The sequence below is a fragment of the Podarcis raffonei genome, chromosome 2 (assembly GCF_027172205.1).
Source record: "Podarcis raffonei isolate rPodRaf1 chromosome 2, rPodRaf1.pri, whole genome shotgun sequence".
Classification (NCBI taxonomy): domain Eukaryota; kingdom Metazoa; phylum Chordata; class Lepidosauria; order Squamata; family Lacertidae; genus Podarcis; species Podarcis raffonei.
In genome coordinates, this window is record NC_070603.1 from 45,327,755 (window position 1) to 45,351,007 (window position 23,253).

The following is a 23,253-nucleotide window of genomic DNA, read 5'->3' on the forward strand; positions in this document are numbered from 1 at the left end:
TGTAGGTTTAGCCCATGGGATTCCAACTGTTGGTTACTGGTCTAAACACCGTCACAAGTATTCACCCAAAAGAGTATGACTCAAAAGTCACCAAGTTGTATTCAACACTTTACATCTGCTAACAAAAGGAATCCATCCGTTTGAAAATTACTAAAAAGCAAGAAAAATGCAGATGGCGGATTATTTTTATTTCAAGCATACCTTCTTTAATTTTTCCTGTTTCTTTCTATCTTCTTCACTATCAGAACCTGTACTCTTTTTGTGCTTTTTCTTCTTTTTCTTCTTCTCCTCTTTTTGTTTTTCCTGATGCATCTGCAGAGGGTGGAAAAGAGCAATAGTATTCAGAGGCAGCCCCACGTATAACAACTTGCAGTAAATGAACCTAGGGACTTTTTGAGACTTTGAAGGATGAAATGTTACATGGGCTGTGCTTTCTTATTTTGAATAACCACTAGGCTGATCTTGCAGTTAAAGAGAACTATTCCTTTATATCAGTAGTGGGGAACTTCCGGCTCACAAGCCAAATTAGGCCTGGTGGGAGTTTAATTGGGCCCATGGGGCAGTTTCCCTTAAACCTCATCCATCGGCTGCACCCCAGACGTATGTAACATCAGGTGTGGAGCAAGTAAAGACACAGCTGCAAAGGAACGATTGGGAGCCTTAAAGGGCGCTGCCAATTGTTTCTTGCTAAGCAGGACTTGCATTCGGCACCTTTAAAATTTGATGCCAAATACAAGCTCTGCTGAGATTAGTGTCATTAAAGAACTCCTGATCTGAGCTCCCAAGCACAACGGATTCCTGCCAAAAGCAGAGGTTTTAATCAGCGTCACTTAGCTGATTGGCACTGACTACAACCCCTGCTGGTATTGGCTGCAGCGACCTTTCTTTGCAGCCTGACTTGAGTTCAAGTTCATCTGCAAAGAAAAACAACTTCACCTAGTGATGGCAGGTGACCTGCAGTGGGCATGGAGATCTGGCCTGCTGGCTGGATGCAGTTCCCCATTCCTGCTCTACAAACTAAATCTCTCTTCCCCTTGACACACCAATAGGGTTTTCTTTTCTTTCTTTTTTTTGTAAAGGGAAGCAGGCAGGAGAAAAAGGCAACCTACCTCCACTAGAGTTCTTTGTTTGGTCACGTACTCTTCCTCAGGCACTTCAATGGGCAATTCCTCATCAGCATTCTGTAGAGAGAATAAATAGGAGAGAAAATAAAATTCAACAGGAGAAACAAGTATTAGCCTGGTTTTTTTTTAAAACTTAGAAGTGGAAAATTTATTTCTTAGGCCAGTTCTTACAGCAATTTCCCGTCCAGCTTCTCCTGTGCAATACGAATACTTTACAAATGAGTAGCAGCATTTGTATCCCCATTTGCCTTCTTTCCAATAGGAACCCCAAATGCACTGCAGGGGGAATAAAAAGAAAAGTAAAATCAGTTACTTTTACCACCATTGCTTGTGCTGATGTAAAGTTACAGAATTAGATAAATGTTGTTCAGGATACAACTAAACTTTTAAGAAATATTACTTTCCCTGAAATCTACTTACAGAGGATTTATTAAACTTAAATTTTCAGCCTAGGAAGGATTTGTTGTACTCAAGATCCTGCTTGTTGGCTTCCCAGAGGCATCTGGTTGGCCACTGTGAGAAAAGGCTGCTGGACTAAGGGTTAGAGCAACTGCCCTATGAGGAAAGGCTGCAACATCTGGGGCAACCCAAAGTTCAGCCCTTTTGATGTTTTGGTTTACTTGACCGAGTTTCTGAATATATGCGTAATTCTGCTGCCAAAATGCGACATAAAAGTGCTTCATTTTTGCTGAACTGCGCCCTGAACAGATGTACAGTAGCTGCAGATTTTGAAAACTGTTTCCAAGTCAAATATTTGCAAAGTGAAGCGATGGGGCTGGATCTAGATGTCACCCTATGTTAAAGGAAGGTTCCTCCTGCCCACAATAAGCAGAAGCAGGGAAGGCAGCTTTTATTGCTTCTCCCTGCAAATGAATCATTGTAATAAGTAACTTTTAAAACCAACTGTTTTACAGTGGAGTTGTGACCATGTAAGCACAGGAGAACTCAACTCATACCTATGAACTGCGTGCAGGCCAGAATTTGGCTGCTTGCAGCTGAATTAATTCTGAGCAGTAGAACCCTTATTCAAAAATACAAAGTGTAGCCTTATTTTTAGTAAGGTTTCCTGTTCTTGGTTACTTACTGTGTGGTTGTTGATAGTTACATCTTCCTCATATTTAGAACGAGCAACAGCCTTCTCTTGGCCTTTAATAACTGTTCCATGTCTAGAATATTCCACGTAATCTTCCGTCTGAGCAAGCAGCAACTCAGGCGGTGGGGCATCCAGATGTTCTTGTCCTCCATACTGTTAAGAAATAAAGTTTGGAATAATCTTTAGCAAAGGATTATCTACAGTTTAACTACACAGTATTTTACTAATCAAGAATCCCTATCTGGATATTGCAGGAAACAGCTGTAAGCCACTGCGGTATCCTTATATACAGGCAACCCAATTTGCATGGGGTTGTGTTTCTGGTCAGTGGATCACACCAAAGCCTGTCCTGCCATTTCCCAGGTCTAAAATAACCCGCGTGTTGGCGGTTGTGCATTAATTGTACGTGCGCAAAATGTTTGTTGGCTGTCCACTGTGCTTTAAAGAGTTCATGTGCATGTGTATTGAAAGAATTTTCAAATTTCTCTTCAGTAGAACACACCAACACAAGCAAAACTGAATAAATTTCTAGCAGTAATTTTTTAAAGCAAATGCACAGCAAGGTTAGACTATAAATCCATTTCCACCTCAAAAATCAGATTGGTCTGTGAACCTATTTACTCCTTGTTGTGTGTTGTATTCTTTTAAGGGGCTTAAATGAAGGGGTTTTTATTTATAAAACCTCACAAATTTATAAATCTTTACAAACTGGCACACGGTTCTGTTCAAAATATGTACTTCAGTAAATCTTGCTTCCTGCATTTCGATTGCTGCATGCAAAAATCCCTGGTTGCTTACAGCTACTAGTCTGGTGCTTATATATGAGGCTGATTTACCTTCTCCAGGATGCTTTCTTTCTGCTGCTCCTTGAAGTCTTCTTTTTTCACTTTGAAGGACTTATACAAGAGTTCAAGTTTTGTAGGATCTGCCTGAAGATGAACTTCAGAGCCCTTTTCATAGGCTTCCCAGGCAAACACTTTTAAGGAATTAAGGAGAGAGAATGTTTGCAATAACTATTTGCTGATATATATACTAACTTCAGGGTATAAGCTGGTTTTGCTCTCAATAGGAACCCAAATAATTTGGGGGGAAGTGGGGGTAAAGGAAGACAAGGGAAAGGTAAGGTTCTCTCTGTTTTTACTTTTCACTTCTACTCCCATGAATTATTCTCAGCTTCACAGAGCCAGTTCTAGGAACAGCTGCCATGAATCTCTCTAGGCTTGGCTCTACTGAGCCAGCTTCAAGAACAGCCCACAACATCACTGCCCATCTGCTCAAGCTGGCCTGGAACCCACTTGCTTTGAGCAGAGGGTTCATGGGTTCCAAGGGGCAGAGGAAAGAGAGCTGCCTTGGAGAATTATCTAAGGATACAAAGGGGACATCAGGCTTGGAGAACACCTGCATCACTGCAGCCCCCCCCCCCCATTTTATACCCCATGCTGAAGGGAAGTGAGGAAGCAAGCAAGCAAGCAAGCAAGCAAACAAACAGCTACTTCCTTTCAGCCTAACTCTTGGCCTCAGAAGCCTAAGAGAACACACAACTGCATGATGCTCTCTGCAGCCAGTGTTCCTTTGGCAGTATGGAGGCACAAATACACCCCCTAGCACAGTTTGTTTTCCTTTTTTTTGAGGGCAAGAGGAGGTATGCAAGGGGGAACATTGAAAACCCTCAATATTTCTCTAAAGTTTTTTTGGGGGGGCGGTTTCCTCTGAATAAGGACCCTTTCCCTCTATTTGCCCAAAATTGAAACTCCCCTGAAGATTAAACTGAGAATAGTTCCTTCCGCTGTCAAAAGCAGGTTTCATTAAGTAGTAGTAGATGGTGCAATTGAAGGAAACACGTCTGGCAGATTCAGTACTTACGCTGAGTTTGCGCCATAGAAATGGTAGCCCCCGTGTAACGAACGAAGTTGTCACCTGCATAACTGACCCTGGAAGGAAAGACTTTGTAAGTAACCAGGATGCACAGGAAGTATGAGTGGTTTTACATTAAAAAATGAGTTCTTTCTTCTTTGTTAGGACACTTTCATTGAAAGGAGCCATTCCCATGTTTGCAAAGATGTGCTTCAATAAGCAACACAAGTCCCCGCACCACCCCCAAAAGCAACACAAGTGACGAGCTCTGCCATAGATCTGTAAAATCCAGCCTGCTTCTTGCGTCTCTGAGGAGACTCAACTGCATACACCAGCTTTTCAGGCAATATGCTTGTAGTCAGAGCAATCATCCATTATCAAAATGCAGTATGAGAAACAACTTTCAGATTAAAACCACACACAAGAAAGGAATGTACTGCGACCCTCCTGCAACACAGCTTTCTTACACAGCATCTGGGGCCCACATTTGTTGGTGACTTACAAGCCAGCCTCTATTTATGCTCACCACCAACCCTCTCCCATCCCCATGAAAGTCCTCCCAAGTGTGCTGTGGGTCTTAGAGGCAGGGGTTTCTCTCACCAGTCCTGAGCTGTAGTTAACAAACCACACAAGAGATTTCAGCTCTTTTGCTTTCCCCAAACTGCAACTCAAATGAGAAAACCATGTCTATCACTGAACCTTCTGGCTATATACAGAAGGCTTGAAAGGAAAGCATGGTCTCATCTCAAGCTTGGCTACGGTAACAAGCAGCATGAGAGACTCAGGTAATTTTTTATTTACTTCTTACTCCAGCACAAAGTATAGCTTGGAGGAAAGAGATATAAGCTTTTGGGTATCAGTCCCCCCAGAAACTCAAGAGCACTTGCCCCTAGTGGGATAGAACATGGATATGTGAATGTCTGTGCAGCATTTAGCTATTCTACTAAATAAAAGGGGACTAATCATTCAGCAGAATAATTAATTTCAACCAAATGATTACGGGCAATGGAGATGTCAAATCCGATTTCTTCCCATGGGTGAAATCCAACAGTGTTTCTTCACCAGTGGAATGGATATTGTTGGTAGAATAGATTCAACCCCCCCCCCACTTGCATTCCCTAAAACCTGGTTTGGGAAACCTCTGGCAGATAGGGAAAAGGGAGGTCCATTCACGAGGTTTTGGATGCCCCCCAGAAAATCCCCAGTAACAAATTAGTACTAAAGAAAGCTTTTCTCACAACTTCCACTGTCATGTATGGGTTTCACCGGTACCCAAATATTAATGTTTGAAAGGACGCACAAGACATTTAAATTATCCAAGTGAATTAGTTTCAAACTTACTCATCTGGATTCTTTCCGGCATTGGCATATGGATTCTCTCTCATTGCTCTGGTTTTAGGATCATAGTATGCAGAATTGGGATCAAGATTCCGCAAGTACTGAAAAGACACGAGAATACAGACTTGAAGCTTCAGTGCAGGTAACAGAGCCAACCATCCCTTGAAGATCTCTTAATGCCAACTCATCTATGCAGCTAATCAAATCCTCATTTTATTTTAAGTTAAATGGATTTCTTAATGTCACCAAGCAATTAATTTTCAGTTAAGGATGAGAAATCTAAAAGAGACTATTGGTTGCATATATTGATTAATCAAGCTTGATGAAGGCAAGAAGAATGTTGTGTACTTTTCTTAATCCACCAGTAAAACACAGACAGCAGCTACACAATGACAAGGCTTAATGTGAATCTGCTTACTTTAGCGATATCCTCCCGAATACGCAGGTTTCGGACTGTAATACGCCTTTTGGAGTCAAAATTCTGTCCAGGCATATCAATGTCATCTGCATATTTGTCTTCATCTTCATCTTCACTGTTATGATCTCTTTCCTGAAAACATAGCAAGATGTATTATTCAAAAGAGCAGTAGGTGTAGAATTCATTTGCACAATTAATCTAAAATGCAAAGACCTTTAAGCTATTTTAAAAATTCACACAATTTTATTAGTGCTCTGTAAATATTTTTTTTTTAATATGAGTCCTATATGTTTTAATTTATTAGGATCTAAGTGAGGTTAGATTTGCCAAAGTCTATTTCATCCTTGCAGGACAGGTCACTTATATCCAGAAATAGATGCGAATCATGCCTCTAGTTGGTCCATGCTACTCAAGCAGCACAGAGAGATGAAAGGGCAGCTGATTAATTTTGTGGTCTCTATGCAAAAATGCTTAAAAAAACCAACAACCTCCCTTATTTTCATAAAGTGATGCTGATTATCAGAGGTACCTGGTTGGGGTGGGAAAAGAGGTGGACCCCTCCCCCAATTTTTCATTTTCCTTTTAACAGTAATAGCTTCTGGTCCATCATATATGATGGCAGGTGATTAATAGGTGTGTGGTTCCAAGCACCTATCAAAATGGCCCACAGAGGTAGGTTCAGTTCTAGATTTGGTCCTTTAGTGTGATCCAGTTGCCCAACTCATAGTACACCAAGCCATTTTCTGTGAAAAAAACAATTCTTTCTCCTGTATCTTGTGAGTTTTTTTGAAATATTCTTTACCGTTTGTGAATTTGGTTCCTCTTCTCCCCATCTATGTCGCGGGGAGTTCTGTGGCAAGGAAAAGTAGCATTAGCACAGTATATAAGCTCCATTTTGTATTTTAGTTTTAAATTTCAAAATATTTTTTTTAAAGTGTAAGACTGAAATTACTGAAATTAACTTTATTGAGGAAGTTGAAAGAAAATACCCTGAAATGGCTCTGGTTTCCTCCCAGTTTGAAAGAAGTTTTAATATTAAAAGTATGGTTTATACTGCCACCTAGTGAAGAAATTCAGTATCTTCTGCAAAATGAAGGGCACGCCCAAATGAGTAAGCACTCCTGTTGGTTTGTTCATAGCAAAAGCTTTAGGCTTAAGGTAGATTTAAGCCTGATCTAGCGCGATGGGGTGAGCTCGATTCCTGCTCCTGCCAACCTAGCAGTTCAAAAGCACATCAAAGTGCAAGTAAATAGGTACCGCTCCAGCAGGAAGGTAAACGGCGTTTCCGTGCGCTGCTCTGGTTCGCCAGAAGCGGCTTAGTCATGCTGGCCACATGACCTGGAAGCTGTATGCTGGCTTCCTCGGCCAATAAAGCGAGATGAGCGCCGCAACCCCAGAGTCGGCCACGACTGGACCTAATGGTCAGGGGTCCCTTTACCCTTAGTGCTTATTTGTGCCCTCAGCAGCATCCTATACCTTTAACTTTAATAGTAGAGGTGACATGTGAGAAAGGGGGTCACACATCCCTTGTGGTAAAACCCCAGGGTACTAATGTTTTCAGTTCACTTACCACTTGCTCCGTCAGCTTTCCTGAAGCCAGCTCCTCCTGGAGCTTCTGCACTTTCAGTGAGCGTTTAGCCTGTTAAAATGAAAGCAGGATTACTTCTCACACTGGACTGAAAGTTTCCACAACCACTTCATTCATCATGCAAACATCCATCTTGTTTAATTAAAATTAAATCTGTCTAGTTTGGTACTAAAATTCGGTATGAACACCCTTACTAACCCTTAGCAGGCAGAAGTTCTTCTCACCAGAGGGCATCTTTCACTAGACAAGTGGGAATTATCCACTGCTTTGTGAGTGGTGTTCTGCATGCTCAACAGAACTTCCTCTTCCCCTCCTCCCCTTGTGTACCCCCAAAATCTGTTCCAGAGAGCCCCCCAACAATTTGGAAAGATTTTGAAGATCTACGGTAGTCTGCAGGAAGAAGAGGAAGTGGATGTTTTCTTGCACAAGCTGACATATGCTGCATGAGTGAAACAGCAGCACTGGACAAAATGCATTGTTTGAAAGTCACTCTTGGCTCAATGGTCTGGCTGAGTAAAAGGCAGCTTTCAATGCACCTTACCTTAAACATCTCTACTGGTATTTAAGTTAGTGTGCAAGTTAATTCGACTCTAGATAAAAAGTGACCTATTTCAACATTGATATATGGCACAACTTGCCAAGAGACTGTCAGAATCTTTTTAAAGGAAAAAAAGCACACCACCCTACTTACTAAATCAACCTTGGCGTATTCTTCTACAATCTTCATATGCTCCTCTGGATTATAGCCATTCCAACGGTCTCTTTTTCCATCATAGTCAAACATCAGCTGCGGTTGCATGTGCTCATCTGGTGCAATGTTGGTTCCTGTGAATTTGGCTCCAACCTTTCTAGGTCTCTGCAGGGAAGGAAATAGATCACAACCTTAGCATTGCTCCTGTTCTTCAGAAAAGGAACTGGCCACATTATTATCATTTTTTGTATCAGAGAGCTTGGGGAAATTAATTTTTCAGGATGTTAGCAAGATTCACAGTTAATTTTATCCAATTTCATGTAATAATAATAATAATAATGCTTACCTCTAAGCAATCTTTCTTCTTGTGTGTAAGGGCACCACAGTTCTCACACGCTCCTTTGCGGTACTTGGTTGCATGAGAATTCTGAGCAAAAAACAAAAACAAATGAAAACTTCCTACCAACAGCACACCTACCCTCCAGTCAGCCTCGATCAGAACATACCGGTAGTTGGCCCCATTTGACTGCAAAAGAAACAGATCTACAACACAATTAATTTTATCTGTAATGATAATTGCAGAGAACTTGATCCTTAGCTTGAAGTGTACCCCTGCAAGTCAACTAGTGTAAAACTATCCCACAACATCTGGTACTCAGAAAGATGACAAACTATCACTGAACTCAATATTTTGAATGCCAGTAATAAGAAATAAAGGACAGCAAACTTATTAGGATTTATTTACATTCTAGAGTGCCAGCATTCCCATCATGGTGACGTACCTCTTTGACTCCTCGCTTATACCATTCCCCTAGAAATGTAAATTCTTGTTGCTTCTCTGGCTGAGGTCTCTGATGCTTTAGTGTAGGCCTTTTTGAAGGATCTATATACCATGGGACTGAGGAAATGTACTGAGGAATATGAGGGTTGATGTCTCTGTAATAAATAGAAAACACACACATTGAAGTGGGAGTAAGCCCCATTGAACATACTGGGAATTACTTCTGAATAAATATGGTTGTGTTATGGTTGCATTGTTGAACAACTAAATGTTACAGATATCCACAAAATGTTGTGAATGCTTTGTGACCGGGTAAGATGGACCTTAAGTCTGTAAGGGTTCCCATGTTGAGATAGAGATCAAGGAGACTTCTAAGTGGAAATCATTTCATTTCATTATTTATTTTTATTATGCTCTGACATTTATATACTGCCTTTTCCCTACCATGGAACCTGACACCCAGCTGAACTCAATTGAGACATGCCTCCAAGTACATAGACTCAGACCCACAGAAGGGATGACAACAGAATCCCCAATTCAGTGCTTTTTAAAATACTTAAAAAAATAGATTGGTAATTTCAAGCACAGTGGTACCTCTGGTTACAAACTTAATTCATTCCGGAGGTCTGTTCTTAACCTGAGGTACCACTTTAACTAATGGGGCCTTCCACTGCCGCTGCCGCGCAATTTCTGTTCTCATCCTGGGGCAAAGTTCTTAACCCAAGGTACTACTTCCGGGTTAGCAGAGTCTGTAACCTTAATTGTTTGTAACCCGAGGTACTATTGTAACAAAACATACCCATACAAGGAAAATAGAGCTTAGCAGCTGTGCATAAAAGAGAGAAAATAGTGGCAGATGGTAGTACATTTTAGATGTTCCAATAAAGGCAATCACAGTGTCTCTCCATAAGGGTCCATGAGTCAATGGAGGGTCAAAACCATGTTCGATTGTCTTAACAATACTGTAAAAGGATACCATGTTATATAGGAAGTGTGAGTCTTCTCCCCTCCCAGATCGATATTCTGAGCACTGAGCTTTGGTCCTTCCTTTTTGCTTAATTTTTTTTTAAAAAAACCCCTCACATTTCAAGATTTCAATCCCTTCCAATTGCCTGCCCCACTCTGGAAAGGTTAGGAAAAGACTAGACAGGCTGAAGGCAGGAATAAACCATACATTTCAGTTTATTCATTTCATTACCCATTGGCTATAGAAATTCCAAAACTATCAAGCAAGATGAAAGAAATTCCTTCAAGGTACATACCTCCTAACTTCAAAATAATAAAGCATAAAGTCATAAAAGAAGTGCAAGTTTGAAGGAAATACAAGGGCTAGCAGATATGAAGGGATACACAAGACTTACTTTCCCTCTTCATCTACTTCTGCTGGTGCATTGCCTAGTTTTCTCTGTTCTTCCAATTCCTTTTTCTTCCTCCAGTCCTCCCTGGTCATCTTCTTAGGCTCTTCTAAGCCATTTGACCCTCCAGGAGGGTTAGCAGCTATCGTTTCCATACTACCAGATTCCATGATCTTTTACCTACAAACAAGAATGCAGGTTTATCAGCCAGAGAAATAGATCAAACACTTTTTTAATACATGTCCTTATGAATGATCTCAAACTGTTAACTATAGTCAGTATTTTGCACGTATTACTTCTCCCATCGACCCTTCACTGGTGTTCTTATCGTAATTGGAGCCAGGCCACAGCCATCAGAAAAAGTAGCTACCATATGAAATATAACGCCATTCTCTCTCTGAGAGATGATAACAAAAACAGAAGCAGCTGGGATTAATGGGATAATGCACAAACTCCCCATGAATCCAAGAAATGATTCAAAAAGCAGAGATAGTGTCATATCATAACCGCACTCTGCTTAACACCATCCTAACTCAAGACAGATTATAATACCTCTTCAAACCCCACCAATGTGACTGTTAAATAAGCTGCCTCCTATAAGTTACCACCTCCTATAAATTAGGTGAACATGAAACCAAAAACTAGCTAGCCTATCTGATGCTTTGGGAGTTATAAGCCTCCCAGCTATTTTCTCCACTCCTTCTGTGGCTGCATAGATCCCTAGAAGACTCCTCTAGCAGGATTTAGCCACCGATGTTTATGTCTTTATGAACCATTCTCAACGAGTTAGCATTATTAGTCACAACAGTACGTAACTATGTTTATGTGGGTTCCCCTCCCTCTCAGTAGTAACAGTTTAATGAGAACACCTCAGCTGTGACCTGCTTAGCCATCATAGCAAAAGAACATCCATATGATCTAAGCAACTGGAAGCAAACACATAATTTCAAGCACAGTTAATGTACTGATCAATCAGCCTGGCAACTGGATTTGTGCGTTTAACGGAGAGGTGCTGTAAGTGGGGGAGGAGGGCGGTAGGATAGAGCAAGAGCTCACTGTACGGTCGGCCCCAGTTTTAACACCCCCCCCAACCACAAGCCGAAAAGAAGCACAAAAAGTCCTTTTTACGACCCTCTTGTGTTTCCCGCGACAAATACGTAGCTGAAACAGGTAAACCAAATAAACCTCCAGAGAAGGTCCTGACTTGAGGCCTTAGCGGGCCTTTGTTTACTCCTCTGTGTGAAAACACAGAATGAACCGAAACCCAAAGGGAAGAGGAGAAACAGCAGCTACCACGGAGGCTCTGGGGATTTTAAACGTCCAGAGGGACACAATATCCTGAATACGTACTCCGTATAAACAAACACAACTTTCAGGACATTGGAAGCGGCCTCTGCTGTCCTACAGGGGAAGTTAAGTTTCCTCCGCCGGGTAACACTCGCAGGGCAGCCACAAAATCCAGCCTTACCGAAGTTGCCAGCCCCGACAGCTGCCGTTTCTACGCCACAGGCTTCTCGGCACCGAGCAGGCCTCACTTCCGCTTTGCTTCCGCTTCCCACAATGCAGCGCGCCGCTCCATCCGCCTTCCTCTTAAAGGGGCACCGCCCTGATTCCAAAGGCATCTCGGCGTCCCCCCGCCCGGTCCCCACATGCATTTACTCGGGGTTAAGCCCCACTATGACTCCAGGGCGCTTTGTTTTCGGTGCGCGTCTTAATTAGAGCCCCGAGGGTCGAAAGCCAGCCCACGAGGGGTTTTGGTCCGGCAACCTCCTCTGGACCAGCTAAAAGGCTGCAGTCCTGTAAGGGCAGTAGGAGGAACCCCAACTAGAGCAAAGCAGTCCTCCTAGGCAGGACTGCTGCAGTGACTGTATGCATGAGCTTCCTTGCACTAGATTGAACTCTTATGCCTTAAGCATTGTGGTAGGCTTTAATCTTTATATGGCTACCCACTGATTTGGGAGTAAATCCCAGTACAATGAGACTCCGGAAAAGGATTAGGACTAGCATTGCAAGCCTTTAAGCCCTCTTTGTTTTTGTTGCAGCAGATCCATAGGGCTGCCTCCTCCTCCGCCCATAATAATAATAATAATAATAATAATAATAATAATAAAATAAATAAATAGTAATAATGGTAATAGTAACAAGAATTTATTATTTATACTCCGAAAGTGCTGCACTCCGGGACCTCCTGTCTTACTTCGCCGAGTGCAGCGAGCAAGGCTGACTTTAGGGCTTTGCAGTCTGATCCCACGCATACGTAGCTGGGAATGAACTCCCACTGTGCACTGCTCCCATAGGAAATAATGTTACACGCACCTTCAACTAGCACACTTCATCTGCTGTCCCTTTGCCTCGTCGTGGGTTCTTTAACGAGCCAGGAAAGCGTGAAACCCCGCCTCCTCTCCTCCGCCATTGGTTTACCGAGGTAGCAATCAGCAGCGGCTCACGCGGGGAGTAACGACCAATGGGGAAGGAGGGTGATGATTTAAAAGTGACCCGTGCGGAAAGCGGAGCTCGTTGGTGGTGTATCGCTTTTAGTGTTCGTGTTATCAATTATTTGGCAGTGGGTGGATGCGAGGTTTAAAAGCTTGTTTGCCTTAAATTTTTGTTTCCTTTTTTGTCATTGCTTCCTAATGTCTCGTCTCTATCGGTTCTAATTCAAATGGGCTGGTTTTATGTTTAGTAAGAAGTTGTGTTGCTTTTTTAAAATTCTGTATCCTTTTTGCTTGGACTAAATTAATTTTTTTCTTATTGCTGTCAAGTTCTTTGTTTCCTTTGGTCTATTCTATAGGCAGGTAAGTAATGCTAAAGAGAAGTTGGCTTTTTGGTGTTTTTTCCTAAGAGTTAGAAATACTAGTTAAATCAATCAGGTCTAAGGCAGCCTAAGACTCCAGTCCTGACTGTACAGTACTTAAGATGGGCAGTCAGTAGGTTTCCTGGTGTGCCTTATTGCTGAGTACTGCGCACGGTCAGGCAAGTTAGTGAGACTGCATTAAAATGATGGAGAACAATGTGGGTGGGAATACACTTTGTAGGGTCCCCCTCCCTTTTTTGCTGTTACTTTTTGGGTTACACTGCTATAATGCTAATGTCTGGCATTTAACACTGGCACTCAAGTATGTGGTAGCATGGAAAGTATTGCTTTAGTATATGTGTCAAAACCTGTAACTTTAGGCTGCAATTCTTTTAAGCATTTATCTGAGAATAAGACCAATTGAACTCGGTGGGACCTACTTCTGAGTAGGCAGCAATAGTTCACTGTTGTTCTTAACTTCAGAATGTAGTCCTCTGTAAATAGACACTTTAAAAAAGTGCTTTTTTTAAAAAAAACAACAACTGTTTTGTCACCACCAGCATGTATTTTTCTAAACTGCTTTAGTGAGTAGTTTTTGTTTGCATTTTGAGTTCTGTCTAGTGTTTAACAGTTATCTGTACATACCAGTGCACTGTACCTAGTCAAGACAAACACTTGAAAGAAGTGCATTAAACCAGTGGTTGCCTTTGCTCCAGAAGGTTCTGGAGGAGTTTCCCCAAGTGATTGAAGTACTACTAGTGAGACATACTTGAACTCCTATAATGATGACAGAAGGCTAAGGATGCAAGAAAACACGAAATAATAATGTATATATCTATTCTAGCAATCCTTGGATGTCAAAGTGATGGCGACACAAATTTACATAGAAAAAGAGAATGATGAAATTGGCACAGTTGCTTCTTCTAAGGGTCGGATGCAATTGGTATCTGCACCATGTAAGTTTGTATTCATGTGAATTTAAACTGGTATAAATGAATGGAAATACCTTTTTTAAACCAAAGCTCCATTAAAGATGCTGATGAACTTGAATTAATAATTTAGAATGCTTAATATCAACTTTTTATAGCTTTCTCCTGCTTTTTCTGGAGGCAGCAATGATAACAGGTCAGCTCAGCTTAGAGGTACCGGATGATGAAGTCTTTGTGGAAGGACAGGATGCCGGGAGGAAGGAAAAATGAGAACTAACTGTGGCTTCTCCTTTATTCTGCCTCATGGAGTATTCTTAGCAGCACTGGCTTGATTTCCTTGTCTTGCCTGTCACATTAACAATGGTTTAATGTGAACAAGCAGCACGCTCAGAATCTCCTGGGGCATTCCTGCTGCATTTTAGATGAAACAAACCAGGGCCTGGTTTGTCATGTCACCTGAACCTGCACTTGTTTATCTCCAAATGAACCAAGAGTTATAAGTTAAGAACAAACCTTGGTTTGTTTGGAGAGAGACAAACAACAAACTTCGGTTCATATGACATGATAAATGTATGTTCAGGCTTGTTTTGTCTGTGGTGCCCTTGAATGAAGAAGTTTTGGTACTTTGGGTCTCAAGCATGTTGGCTGACTTCATTTTCTTCCATAGCAAAGAGTTTTGCTGAAAGGTCCTGCCCCAAGACTCCACTTGTTGGAAGAACAGCTAATGTAAATCCAGCAGCATCCCAGTCTGTCAGGAAGGTTCTAGGAAATTTGAATAGGCCTTTAACAACAACGAAGAGTAACTTTCCAAAAGGAAAAAAGTCTTCTACGAAAAAGGTTAGTAGAGCTAATACTCCATAGGACTGCATTAGATTCTCAAAACAGAATGATTCCTAGGCTGGAGAACCGTCCCAGATATAAGCAAAACAATCAGAGCTGCAGCTTAGGCAAGCTGAATAGAAAAGATCATAGATGTGTGCCAATCTGTCAAAATTTCAGCAAGTGATAATGATCAGCTCACCTTAAACTAGCCTCTTGAGTAACTGAAGCTTTCATCTTGTGTAAAACTTTTCTTCCAGAAAAGTAGTAGATTGGTGGGTATGAAATAGGGGGATGACTGGCACATAGCAGGAAAAAGAGAGTTGTGTGTACATAGAGACCAGCTTTCTCTCTAACTCATGAAGGAAGAATGCATTTACAAGGATAATTAAAGCTAAAAACACTGGAAAATCTGCTGGTCACAACAAGAACAACAAAAACCAGGGTGGCACCTGAAAGGGGATTTCTAAGTGAAAATAAGGGAAGGCCCTGGGAAAGGGAAGAAGTGGGGAGGCAGCCTGTTTTTTAATTTTTCCTTGATTAAGGAGTTGGGAACAAGAAGTCATGGTGTTATAATAAACATGATTTTGGGAATTCCCAAGCTGTGGTCCATGGTCCACCAGTGGGAAGCACAGATTCAGCATATTAACTGGAAAAATCTCTAGTCTGGCTGTTTTAAGACTTTGTTGTAACCACTTTTTCTGGTTATCCTCATTTAAGGCTACTGAAACTGCAAACAGAGTTGAAAGCAGCAGCATGGTTACTGAAGACTATCCAGAAAAGGAGAACCTCTTTTCCTATGATCCTTTAGGTAATGCCTGCCAAGGATTATTTTGGTTTCCTTAGGATAGTGGGGGCGATTGGTTGGTTGGTTGATTGATTGATTGGTTGGTTGATAATCAATGCAGAGATATGAAGCAGGAGGTGGTTCTGCTGGAGTGTCACAGGTTGCTGTATGTCTTGTTAACTGAGCTTCTGTACTGTAAGCTGCAGCGCATGCTGGGGTTATGTTCTGGGGATCACACCTAAAGGCAAAATTGTGTAAAGTCAAAATGTATTGGGTTCAGTGGCAGGTGGGATTGCCAAAGACTTTCCCCCCAGATGCCCGTCTCATCATCATCATTTTTATTATCATTATCATCATAATTGTTAATATCATCATCATCATCATCATCATTATCATCATTAGCCAAGCATGTTAAACTGAATGGTCACACATTAAATACACGTAAGTTGCAGGATTACTGTTCTAGAAGTTGCCAGGCATAACAGATAAGTTGAGGAAATCTGAATAAAAAATCAGTCTTATGTATTTTATTTATGCTCTTTGCATGCTACTCAATAAACCCTGCTAGCTGAGTGAATTATGTCACTGCCCCACTCCTCTAACAAGTAATGGAGAGTGATGCTCAGGGGCAGTGCTAACCACTGTTCTTTCTGAACAGACTTTGAGAGTTTTGAAGTTCCCGAAGAGCACAGGCTGAGCCACATGCCCCTGACTGGAGTTCCTCTGATGGTATTTGAAAATGCCTCTGACAGATTTGCAAGCACAATCTCTGTACCTGCAAAAGAGCCTTCCATTTCATGGGGCTATGGTAAGTTTAAAAAAAAAAAAGTGATTTGCCTCCAGCAAAGTGAGTGGCTGTAATGCTGCATTGTAAGGGGCAATACTTGGTTGGAACAGAGCAAACACAGAAAGAATTGAAAAGCAACTTGGTGGTTGTCCACTAACAACTGCCTAACATTTGGGTGACTAGGGTAAAAGGGGCACTGGAAAAAAAATGTAACCATGAACATTAGAAATGAAAATATTAAAATTTGAATGTATCTGACTTGATGTTAACTGGCTTTTAAAATCTTTCAGATACCCTGCAGTCCACTCAAGACTTCCTGGCAACTTTGGATGAAATAGTAATTGATCTTCCCCATCCCTTATAATATGTAAACAGGCTTATCTCTTTTTAAGCTGAATTTTGAGCAAGCTGTATTAATTTTCATAATAAAGCACTTGGATTAAAATCGCAAGATGACTTTGAATGAACTGACTTAACAAAACAAAGTAAAACTTGCCAGAAACCAGAAGGTTGGGCAAAGCTAGTCAATGCAGTTAAGATTAGGACTCCAGACTGCTTTCCTTGACAAAAGGAGAAAATGACAAATAGGGTTGTGAAGGAGGCTCCTCAACATGGTTGGTCTTGCAGTTTCAGTCATCTGGTGGCTTGTTGCTATGTCTGCTTCATGCCTTCTGCTCACCTGAATGTGGATCTGTGAATCTGAGTTTGGTAGTCTAGTTCAGTGAAATGGACAACCCTGAAGTTCAGACATGGTGCTGTACCCAGACTGGAAGGAGGCTGGTAATGAGGCGGGACTTGCAATTCTGATCAGCAGCGTGGCCTAGACTTTGTTCTAAAGGAGCGTTGATGTTGGCTACTGCAGAATGACCGAATCATGTACACGCCACTTCTGATATTTGACAGGTGCTCAGGTGCTATGGGAAGCAAAAGCAATTTTGGATCTGCCTACCTTGATTTTACAAAAGCCTTCCAACATCATACTTATCTCCATTCAGGCAGGGTGATAGAACAGCATAACCAGCATCTCCTGGGAAATGTCTGTTTAAATAATTAACCACTTGTCATCTGGAAATTTCAGCCAGGAAAGTTTTCAAGGATAGCAATATGACCTTCCTTCAACAACCCATTGAAATGATGAAGAGGCTTTCTCTTTTTTAAAATAAGGAACGGCAGTCGAAGAACCTTTGTAGCATATTAAGGGAAAGCTAGTTTCAGGAAAGTACTTGGTGCACTTGAATCAAGTCTGGTTAACGTTGAGCTGAAAATTTTAGGGCAGCCTTTCTCAACCTTTGTTCCTCAAATGTTGTTGGCCTATAGTTCCCACCATCCCTAACCACTCGTCCTGTTACAATCCTGGGTCTACTTGTAAGTAAGCTATTTTAATCCATAGGTCTTCCTAGTAAGTATGGGTAGGTTTCTGCACCAGGCTTATTTCTCTTCTGCTTTGTCGTCTTTCCCCTCTCCCACCTTAGGATGGGGTGGAGGAAGATTCTGCCTAATGAAAACTTTTAAAATCATTGGCTCATTTATTTGCATGGAAGTGCTATCATAGGAGACCTCTTTAAGTCTTGGAACTAGCCAAGCAGAGCTAATGACAATTATTCCTCCCCCTGCCCCCATTTCACATAGGGCCTTCTACACTGCTCCTTTGGTCAAACATTTTCTGTAGCATATAGTCAGTGCAAAGGAATTTCCTCACAAACCCAACTCCTCAATCCAGAGTGCAAAGGAATAAGCTTAAGAAGGCTGGGATGACACTTGCACCCAGAGCAATTGTTGGGTCAGCTTCACTGCAAAATGGGTGGCTAAACTATAAAGGAGCTAGCAATTATGGTAACTTCCCCTCAGGATACGGGCGGGAAGTTTTGTTGCAAGTAACCTGGGAAAAAGGGAATCTCTCAGTAAGGAAAATGGTGACTGCTTATGTTGGGGAATCTATGGCCCTCTAGATATTGCTAGACCAAAGCTAGCATTTCTGATTGTAGGCGGAGCTGATGGCAATCAGAGCCCGATGTCTGGAGGGCCCCAGGTTTCCTGTCGCTGGTTTAGCATTCCTCAGGTATCTCACTTTGTGAATATGTGGCTGGCCAAGATGTCAAATGAAGTATTCGCAGAAGGCAGAATTGGAACAAGCACTCCCAGCATTCACAATTCAGGTCACTGTTGTTATTTTTTACAGCAAGCTGCAAACTGTTTTACAAATGGTTTCAGTAGCTTCTCTGACAGCTACACAGTACCATTGTGTGGCTATCTTGATGTACCACATATTTCAAAGGACTGTGTGTTTTTAATGTTAATGGGATGAAGTTAATCTTAGCTGAGTTGGGTTGTACAGGGGCTATTTTCCTTGTCTGTACTGAAAACTTGAGGTCACTGGTTTCATTTAGAGAGATAACATCAGAGTAAAACAAGCATCCCAGTTCTGCCTGTTTCTGATGGTGATCAAAAATATGTATTGTGGAAATGGGATAAGTTAATGTCATCATTGTTCATTTGTATGCCCCCTTTCCATAGTTAAACCATGCTGTGTGTGCAGATGTAGATAATTACAAAAATATAACAAAATTTAAGTGGTCATAAACAATAAATGCAAACATCTCAATAAATATACCAAAAAATTAAACTATCCTCAAATAATTCAGAAAATGATCATGGCAAAGTCTAACAATAAAGATAGAGAAACAATACCAATAACAGCAAAAATTAATCACCTCCAAAGTTCAGTCTTGACCCCAACAGAAACTAAACACCCACATCAGTAGTCTCTAAGCAGCTGGTCCTGCAGGTAAAATAGTCTCTGTTCCTTGCAACACTAGCAGCTTTTGTAGTGGGAGTCAGGGCCTGGGCCTGCAAAGCAGGGAGCAGGTCTTTTAGGAATCACAGCAAAGATGGTTTCAAATACATTCATCTAACCTGCTTGTAATAGTGACTGCAAGTTATCAACCTTGACTAGTAGTACAAACATAACCTAGATTCCCCTGTTCTGTTAAAGTGTTATCTACCTGAACAGCCCATAAAGGTATATACTAAAGCAGCTGTTCATGAATATGTTTGTACTGAGCATTCTTAATTTGTGACTCCTGTGGGAGAATACAAATGATGGAGTCAATGAGAATGGAAATCCACTTCTAGCTGCAGGAGTTCTGTCTCCTGCCTGCAGCAGATAAAGGGAGTTACATGAAAGGAGAGGCTTTACTTTTTAACATTGTTTTCTGTAATACGGTTTATAGCTATAGGTTGCAGCTAGTGTGGGATTAGTTTCTTTGGGACGGGAGTAATAATGGCATGTATGGGGTACAGAGTGGGACAGCTAGTTTCCAGAACTCTAGTGAATATAAGGGAATATAAGTGGGTAAGAAATCAAATAAATGAACATGAAATGCCAACAGGTGGTTGGCTGAATCTGGCACAAATGATATAGCTGACAATGGAGGAGAATCTTTATGTAAATACTGGTATAATGGGGGTTCTATTAGGGTATAATCCCCTTTGAAGAAACCTCAATCTGATTGCTTGACCCATATAATCATACAGTTGGAGGGCATCCCCATCGCACCTGGGTTGAGGGCTCATGCACACATCCAAATCTTCTGCAAAGCTTATCAAATAGCCAAGGTCACACACCCTTTATTACTTCTGTTATTCAGAAATGTGCACCATAATTGAATGTACTTAACGTGATCTAGGTAATAAACTTTTAAGCTGTGCAGCCAGGTGGCAATAATGTGCTAGTTAGAGTGAACTCCTTTTTTCCTTAAAAACCCTCGTGCATTTCCCCAAAGTATATTCTGATATCTTGCGAAGATACCTGAAACTTCTTATCCAAGGTAGTTAAACCACAGTTTTCTCTAGGTTTCATCTCTAGGTTCTAGAACAGAGCGAAACAGGTAATTATTGCTGTGACAGTTTATAACATGATGACAAAGTACTTTTTGAGAGCATGTTATGAGGCATACTAACAGCCCAAACATGTTTACAAAGAAGCAAGTTCCATCTGTTTATGGGGGAGTGGCTTTCTCCTTGGTAAGTAGGCATGCGTAGGATTGCAGCCGGAATCTGTCACCTTAATAGCGCAAAATATGGTAATAATGCTCAATATTAATGGAGTGCTTTTGACCCACAGGTTTTTAACGGCAGGTGCAAAGGCTTTTAAAAGTATCCTGACTTGTCTCAGTGCTTGGGTTAATGATATGTGGATACATACAGTATAGTACAGAAGTGAAATAAAGTATGGCTAGGAGATAGGGGATTTGCTCTGCAACATTATGCTGGTTTGCTATGAACTTGAAGGTATCAGGTATTGTAATAGATTATGGGCTTGAGCCTGGGCTTTCGGTCCCGATAGGTTACAAAAAATTCCCAATTGCATTGCCCTATACAAAAAATGCATACCTTTGTAACAAGAACTAATTCTGTACTGACTGTCATGACGCCATTTCAAGGTCACTGTAATTTGCTAACTGATGACTCCAAATCTGAATTCATTGAATAGTGTGTGAACTTCAAATGATGTTATAAAAGAGCCATTTTAATGCTGATTAGTTAAAATTAATTTCAATTAAAACATCTCATATGCTGTGTTCACTAGAAGTGTCGGGTTAGTTTCTTTGGAAATCTGGAAATCAAGTTCATAATGATAACTTTGTTAAGTGTTAAGATGTACAATGACAAAGAAAGTGCTTAAAATTTAACACATCATTAACTTAGCTTTGGGGCCATTAAGTTAACTTACCATACAATGTATTATCAAAGAAAACTTGAGGATGAATGAACAGCCTTCAGACCCTTGACTTACCTGCTCTGCAACGCTTTCCTTTTAATATATTGATATGTAAAACCATTCCATTGTATATGATGATTTGCTTATGAAGGCAGCTGTCCCTCCGGGATTATTTCCAGTACAATAACACCTCAAAGCTGTAAATTCTAAATAACTGGTGGAAAATAGGATGGTGTGGCAGGTAGGGAAATGTCTTTAGGAAAGTAGATTATAATTTCACACCCTGTTGCGTGAGCTGTGCTGCCACCAGACTCCTGTAAAAGCGAGGTGGTATTGTATTGGTTTTCTTCATGTTAGCAAATGAAGCAGAACAATCTTTTGGTAAAGAAACTATTGAAAGGACAGAGGAGAAGAGGAATGTGCTCAGAGGTGGAAGAGACATCAACAAGCATCTATCCAACTCTAGATGCGCAGTTAGACTGGAGACAGCAAGGCTTCTTAATTCACCCCCTTTTTTCTGCTCATGCCAACTGACAAACCATTCATAAAACTCTAGAGAATGCTGTGAGAGGCCTCTTATTCATTTGCAAAGCCCAAAAGCTAACCGGAAGATGTACTATGTGGAACCATGTACCACGGAGGTGTGAACATGAAGGGAAGCAGTGCTCATTTAGCAGCAAGAATTATTGCATCTACAGTGGTACCTCGGGTTAAGTACTTAATTCATTCTGGAGGTCCGTACTTAACCTGAAACTGTTCTTAACCTGAAGCACCACTTTAGCTAATGGGGCCTCCTGCTGCCGCCGCGCCGCCGGAGCCTGATTTCTGTTCTTATCCTGAAGCAAAGTTCTTAACCTGAAGCACTATTTCTAGGTTAGTGGAGTCTGTAACCTGAAGCGTATGTAACCCGAGGTACCACTGTACTCCTCTTTCCATGTACCCATGCACACAGTGATAATTAGTGTGTAAGTGTATCTTCAATAGTTTGTAAAAGAATGTCTTTTAAGTCTGTAAAATAATGTCTTTTAAGGTCTTATCCTCTTTCCAACTTGCTTTCTGTTTTTAAAAATCTAGTACTTCCTTTTCTCTCCCTCTCTCTCTCTCTCTCTCTCTCTCTCTCTCTCTCTCACACACACACACACACAATTTTTAAATCTGTTTTTAAACAAATACAAATACAAGAACCACCAAACACTTATCCAGCAGTACATCTAATGGTGTTTGTTTTATCCACTGTCTCTAGACATACACTTGCACATTCAACATTCAAACATAATGTAACCTCTCCACTGAGAATATTGAGTGGTTGGTATAAGGAGGTCTTGATTTTGGTCATTAACATAGTGAAAGAAAAAGGTCCACATTTCTTGGAAGGTGTCTTTATTTATTATGCTTTTAATGGCCCTCCTGTATCTGGTAAGATGCTCGGACATTGCGGTATCCCAAGTTATTTTCCCATGTGCTCAGGGGTATTTCAGTCTGGTTCTTCCACTGCTGAGCTATTGCTAAATGTGCTGTGGTCAGTAAAAAGCTTACTAGTTCTCTGTGTTGCAGGGTGGAACCTAAGTCTGTGTCCAAAGAAAGTAAGACTAAGACAGGATTTGGAGAAAGGGATTGGCCTGTAATGGCAGATATAATGGATAATTCTGAATTCCATTTTTTAAAAAACATGGGGGCATTCCCACCAAACATGAATAAATAAACCAAGATTTCCACAGCCCTTCTTTCTTCCTTCTTTCTCTTGACATTTCCAACATTTATTACTAACTTTAAACATCTTTCCTAGTTTCACTGGGGTTATATACCATCTATATAACATTTTCATCACATTTTCTTTTATCGTAGTACATGCGGTGAATTTCATTCCCTCTTTCCATAACCTTATCCAATCCTCAAATTGTATATTATAGCCAAAACATTTTATCACATGTGGTGGGAATGTAAGAAAGTGAAAAGCTTCTGGGAAATGATTTATAACGAGATGAAAAAAATGATGAGATACACGTTTGTAAAGAAACCAGAAGCACTGTTATTAGGTATACTAGGTAATGATGTTGAAAAGAAAGATGTGAAGCTATTTAGATATGCAGTTACAGCTGCTAGAATTTTGATGGCCCAAAAATGGAAACAGGAAGAAATGCCAACGAGGGAGGAATGGAGAATGAAATTGATGGA

At 41.0% G+C, this 23,253-nt stretch overlaps 2 protein-coding genes across 6 annotated transcripts in view; one reads left to right on the forward strand and one right to left on the reverse strand.

Moving 5' to 3' along the window:
• Nucleotides 1–23,253, reverse strand: part of SLU7 (SLU7 homolog, splicing factor) — a 252,508-nt gene that overhangs the window by 1,092 nt on the left and 228,163 nt on the right. The window contains exons 1-15 of one of the 3 annotated variants that reach the window (XM_053376451.1): nt 11,711–11,826; nt 10,249–10,422; nt 8,889–9,042; nt 8,453–8,533; nt 8,107–8,271; nt 7,398–7,466; nt 6,630–6,677; nt 5,828–5,959; nt 5,413–5,510; nt 4,081–4,148; nt 3,054–3,193; nt 2,209–2,370; nt 1,296–1,400; nt 1,110–1,181; nt 202–312 (exon numbers count right to left, since the gene is read on the reverse strand). In XM_053376451.1, the coding sequence (XP_053232426.1) occupies nt 202–312; nt 1,110–1,181; nt 1,296–1,400; nt 2,209–2,370; nt 3,054–3,193; nt 4,081–4,148; nt 5,413–5,510; nt 5,828–5,959; nt 6,630–6,677; nt 7,398–7,466; nt 8,107–8,271; nt 8,453–8,533; nt 8,889–9,042; nt 10,249–10,412 (1,569 nt within the window). In that variant the 5' untranslated portion in view covers nt 10,413–10,422; nt 11,711–11,826. Of the gene's footprint in view, nt 1–201; nt 313–1,109; nt 1,182–1,295; nt 1,401–2,208; nt 2,371–3,053; nt 3,194–4,080; nt 4,149–5,412; nt 5,511–5,827; nt 5,960–6,629; nt 6,678–7,397; nt 7,467–8,106; nt 8,272–8,452; nt 8,534–8,888; nt 9,043–10,248; nt 10,423–11,592; nt 11,616–11,710; nt 11,827–23,253 lie in introns of those variants that run through there. The other 2 variants (XM_053376452.1, XM_053376453.1) reach the window with 2 other exon arrangements.
• On the forward strand, nt 12,688–16,809 carry PTTG1 (PTTG1 regulator of sister chromatid separation, securin). Of its 3 annotated transcripts, none has more exons than XM_053376455.1 (7): nt 12,712–12,781; nt 13,004–13,037; nt 13,881–13,992; nt 14,633–14,802; nt 15,505–15,595; nt 16,230–16,379; nt 16,649–16,809. In XM_053376455.1, the coding sequence occupies exons 3-7, from the start codon at nt 13,902–13,904 to the stop codon at nt 16,720–16,722; spliced, it is 576 nt and encodes a 191-aa protein (XP_053232430.1). In that variant the 5' UTR covers nt 12,712–12,781; nt 13,004–13,037; nt 13,881–13,901; the 3' UTR covers nt 16,723–16,809. The 3 variants fall into 3 exon arrangements, with proteins under 3 accessions (XP_053232429.1, XP_053232430.1, XP_053232431.1); XM_053376456.1 differs by lacking the exon at nt 12,712–12,781 and adding an exon at nt 12,802–12,820; XM_053376454.1 differs by lacking the exon at nt 13,004–13,037 and having other exon boundaries at nt 12,688–12,781.

What these genes read in the sequence shown, in the direction of transcription:
- PTTG1 (XM_053376454.1), top strand. Translation starts at nt 12,707, where the DNA reads ATGGGGAAGGAGGGTGATGATTTAAAAGTGACCCGTGCGGAAAGCGGA. An exon ending in AAAAGTCTTCTACGAAAAAG is followed by an intron (nt 14,803 to 15,504) that starts GTTAGTAGAGCT and finishes TCCTCATTTAAG; the next exon opens with GCTACTGAAACTGCAAACAG. An exon ending in TTCCATTTCATGGGGCTATG is followed by an intron (nt 16,380 to 16,648) that starts GTAAGTTTAAAA and finishes AAAATCTTTCAG; the next exon opens with ATACCCTGCAGTCCACTCAA.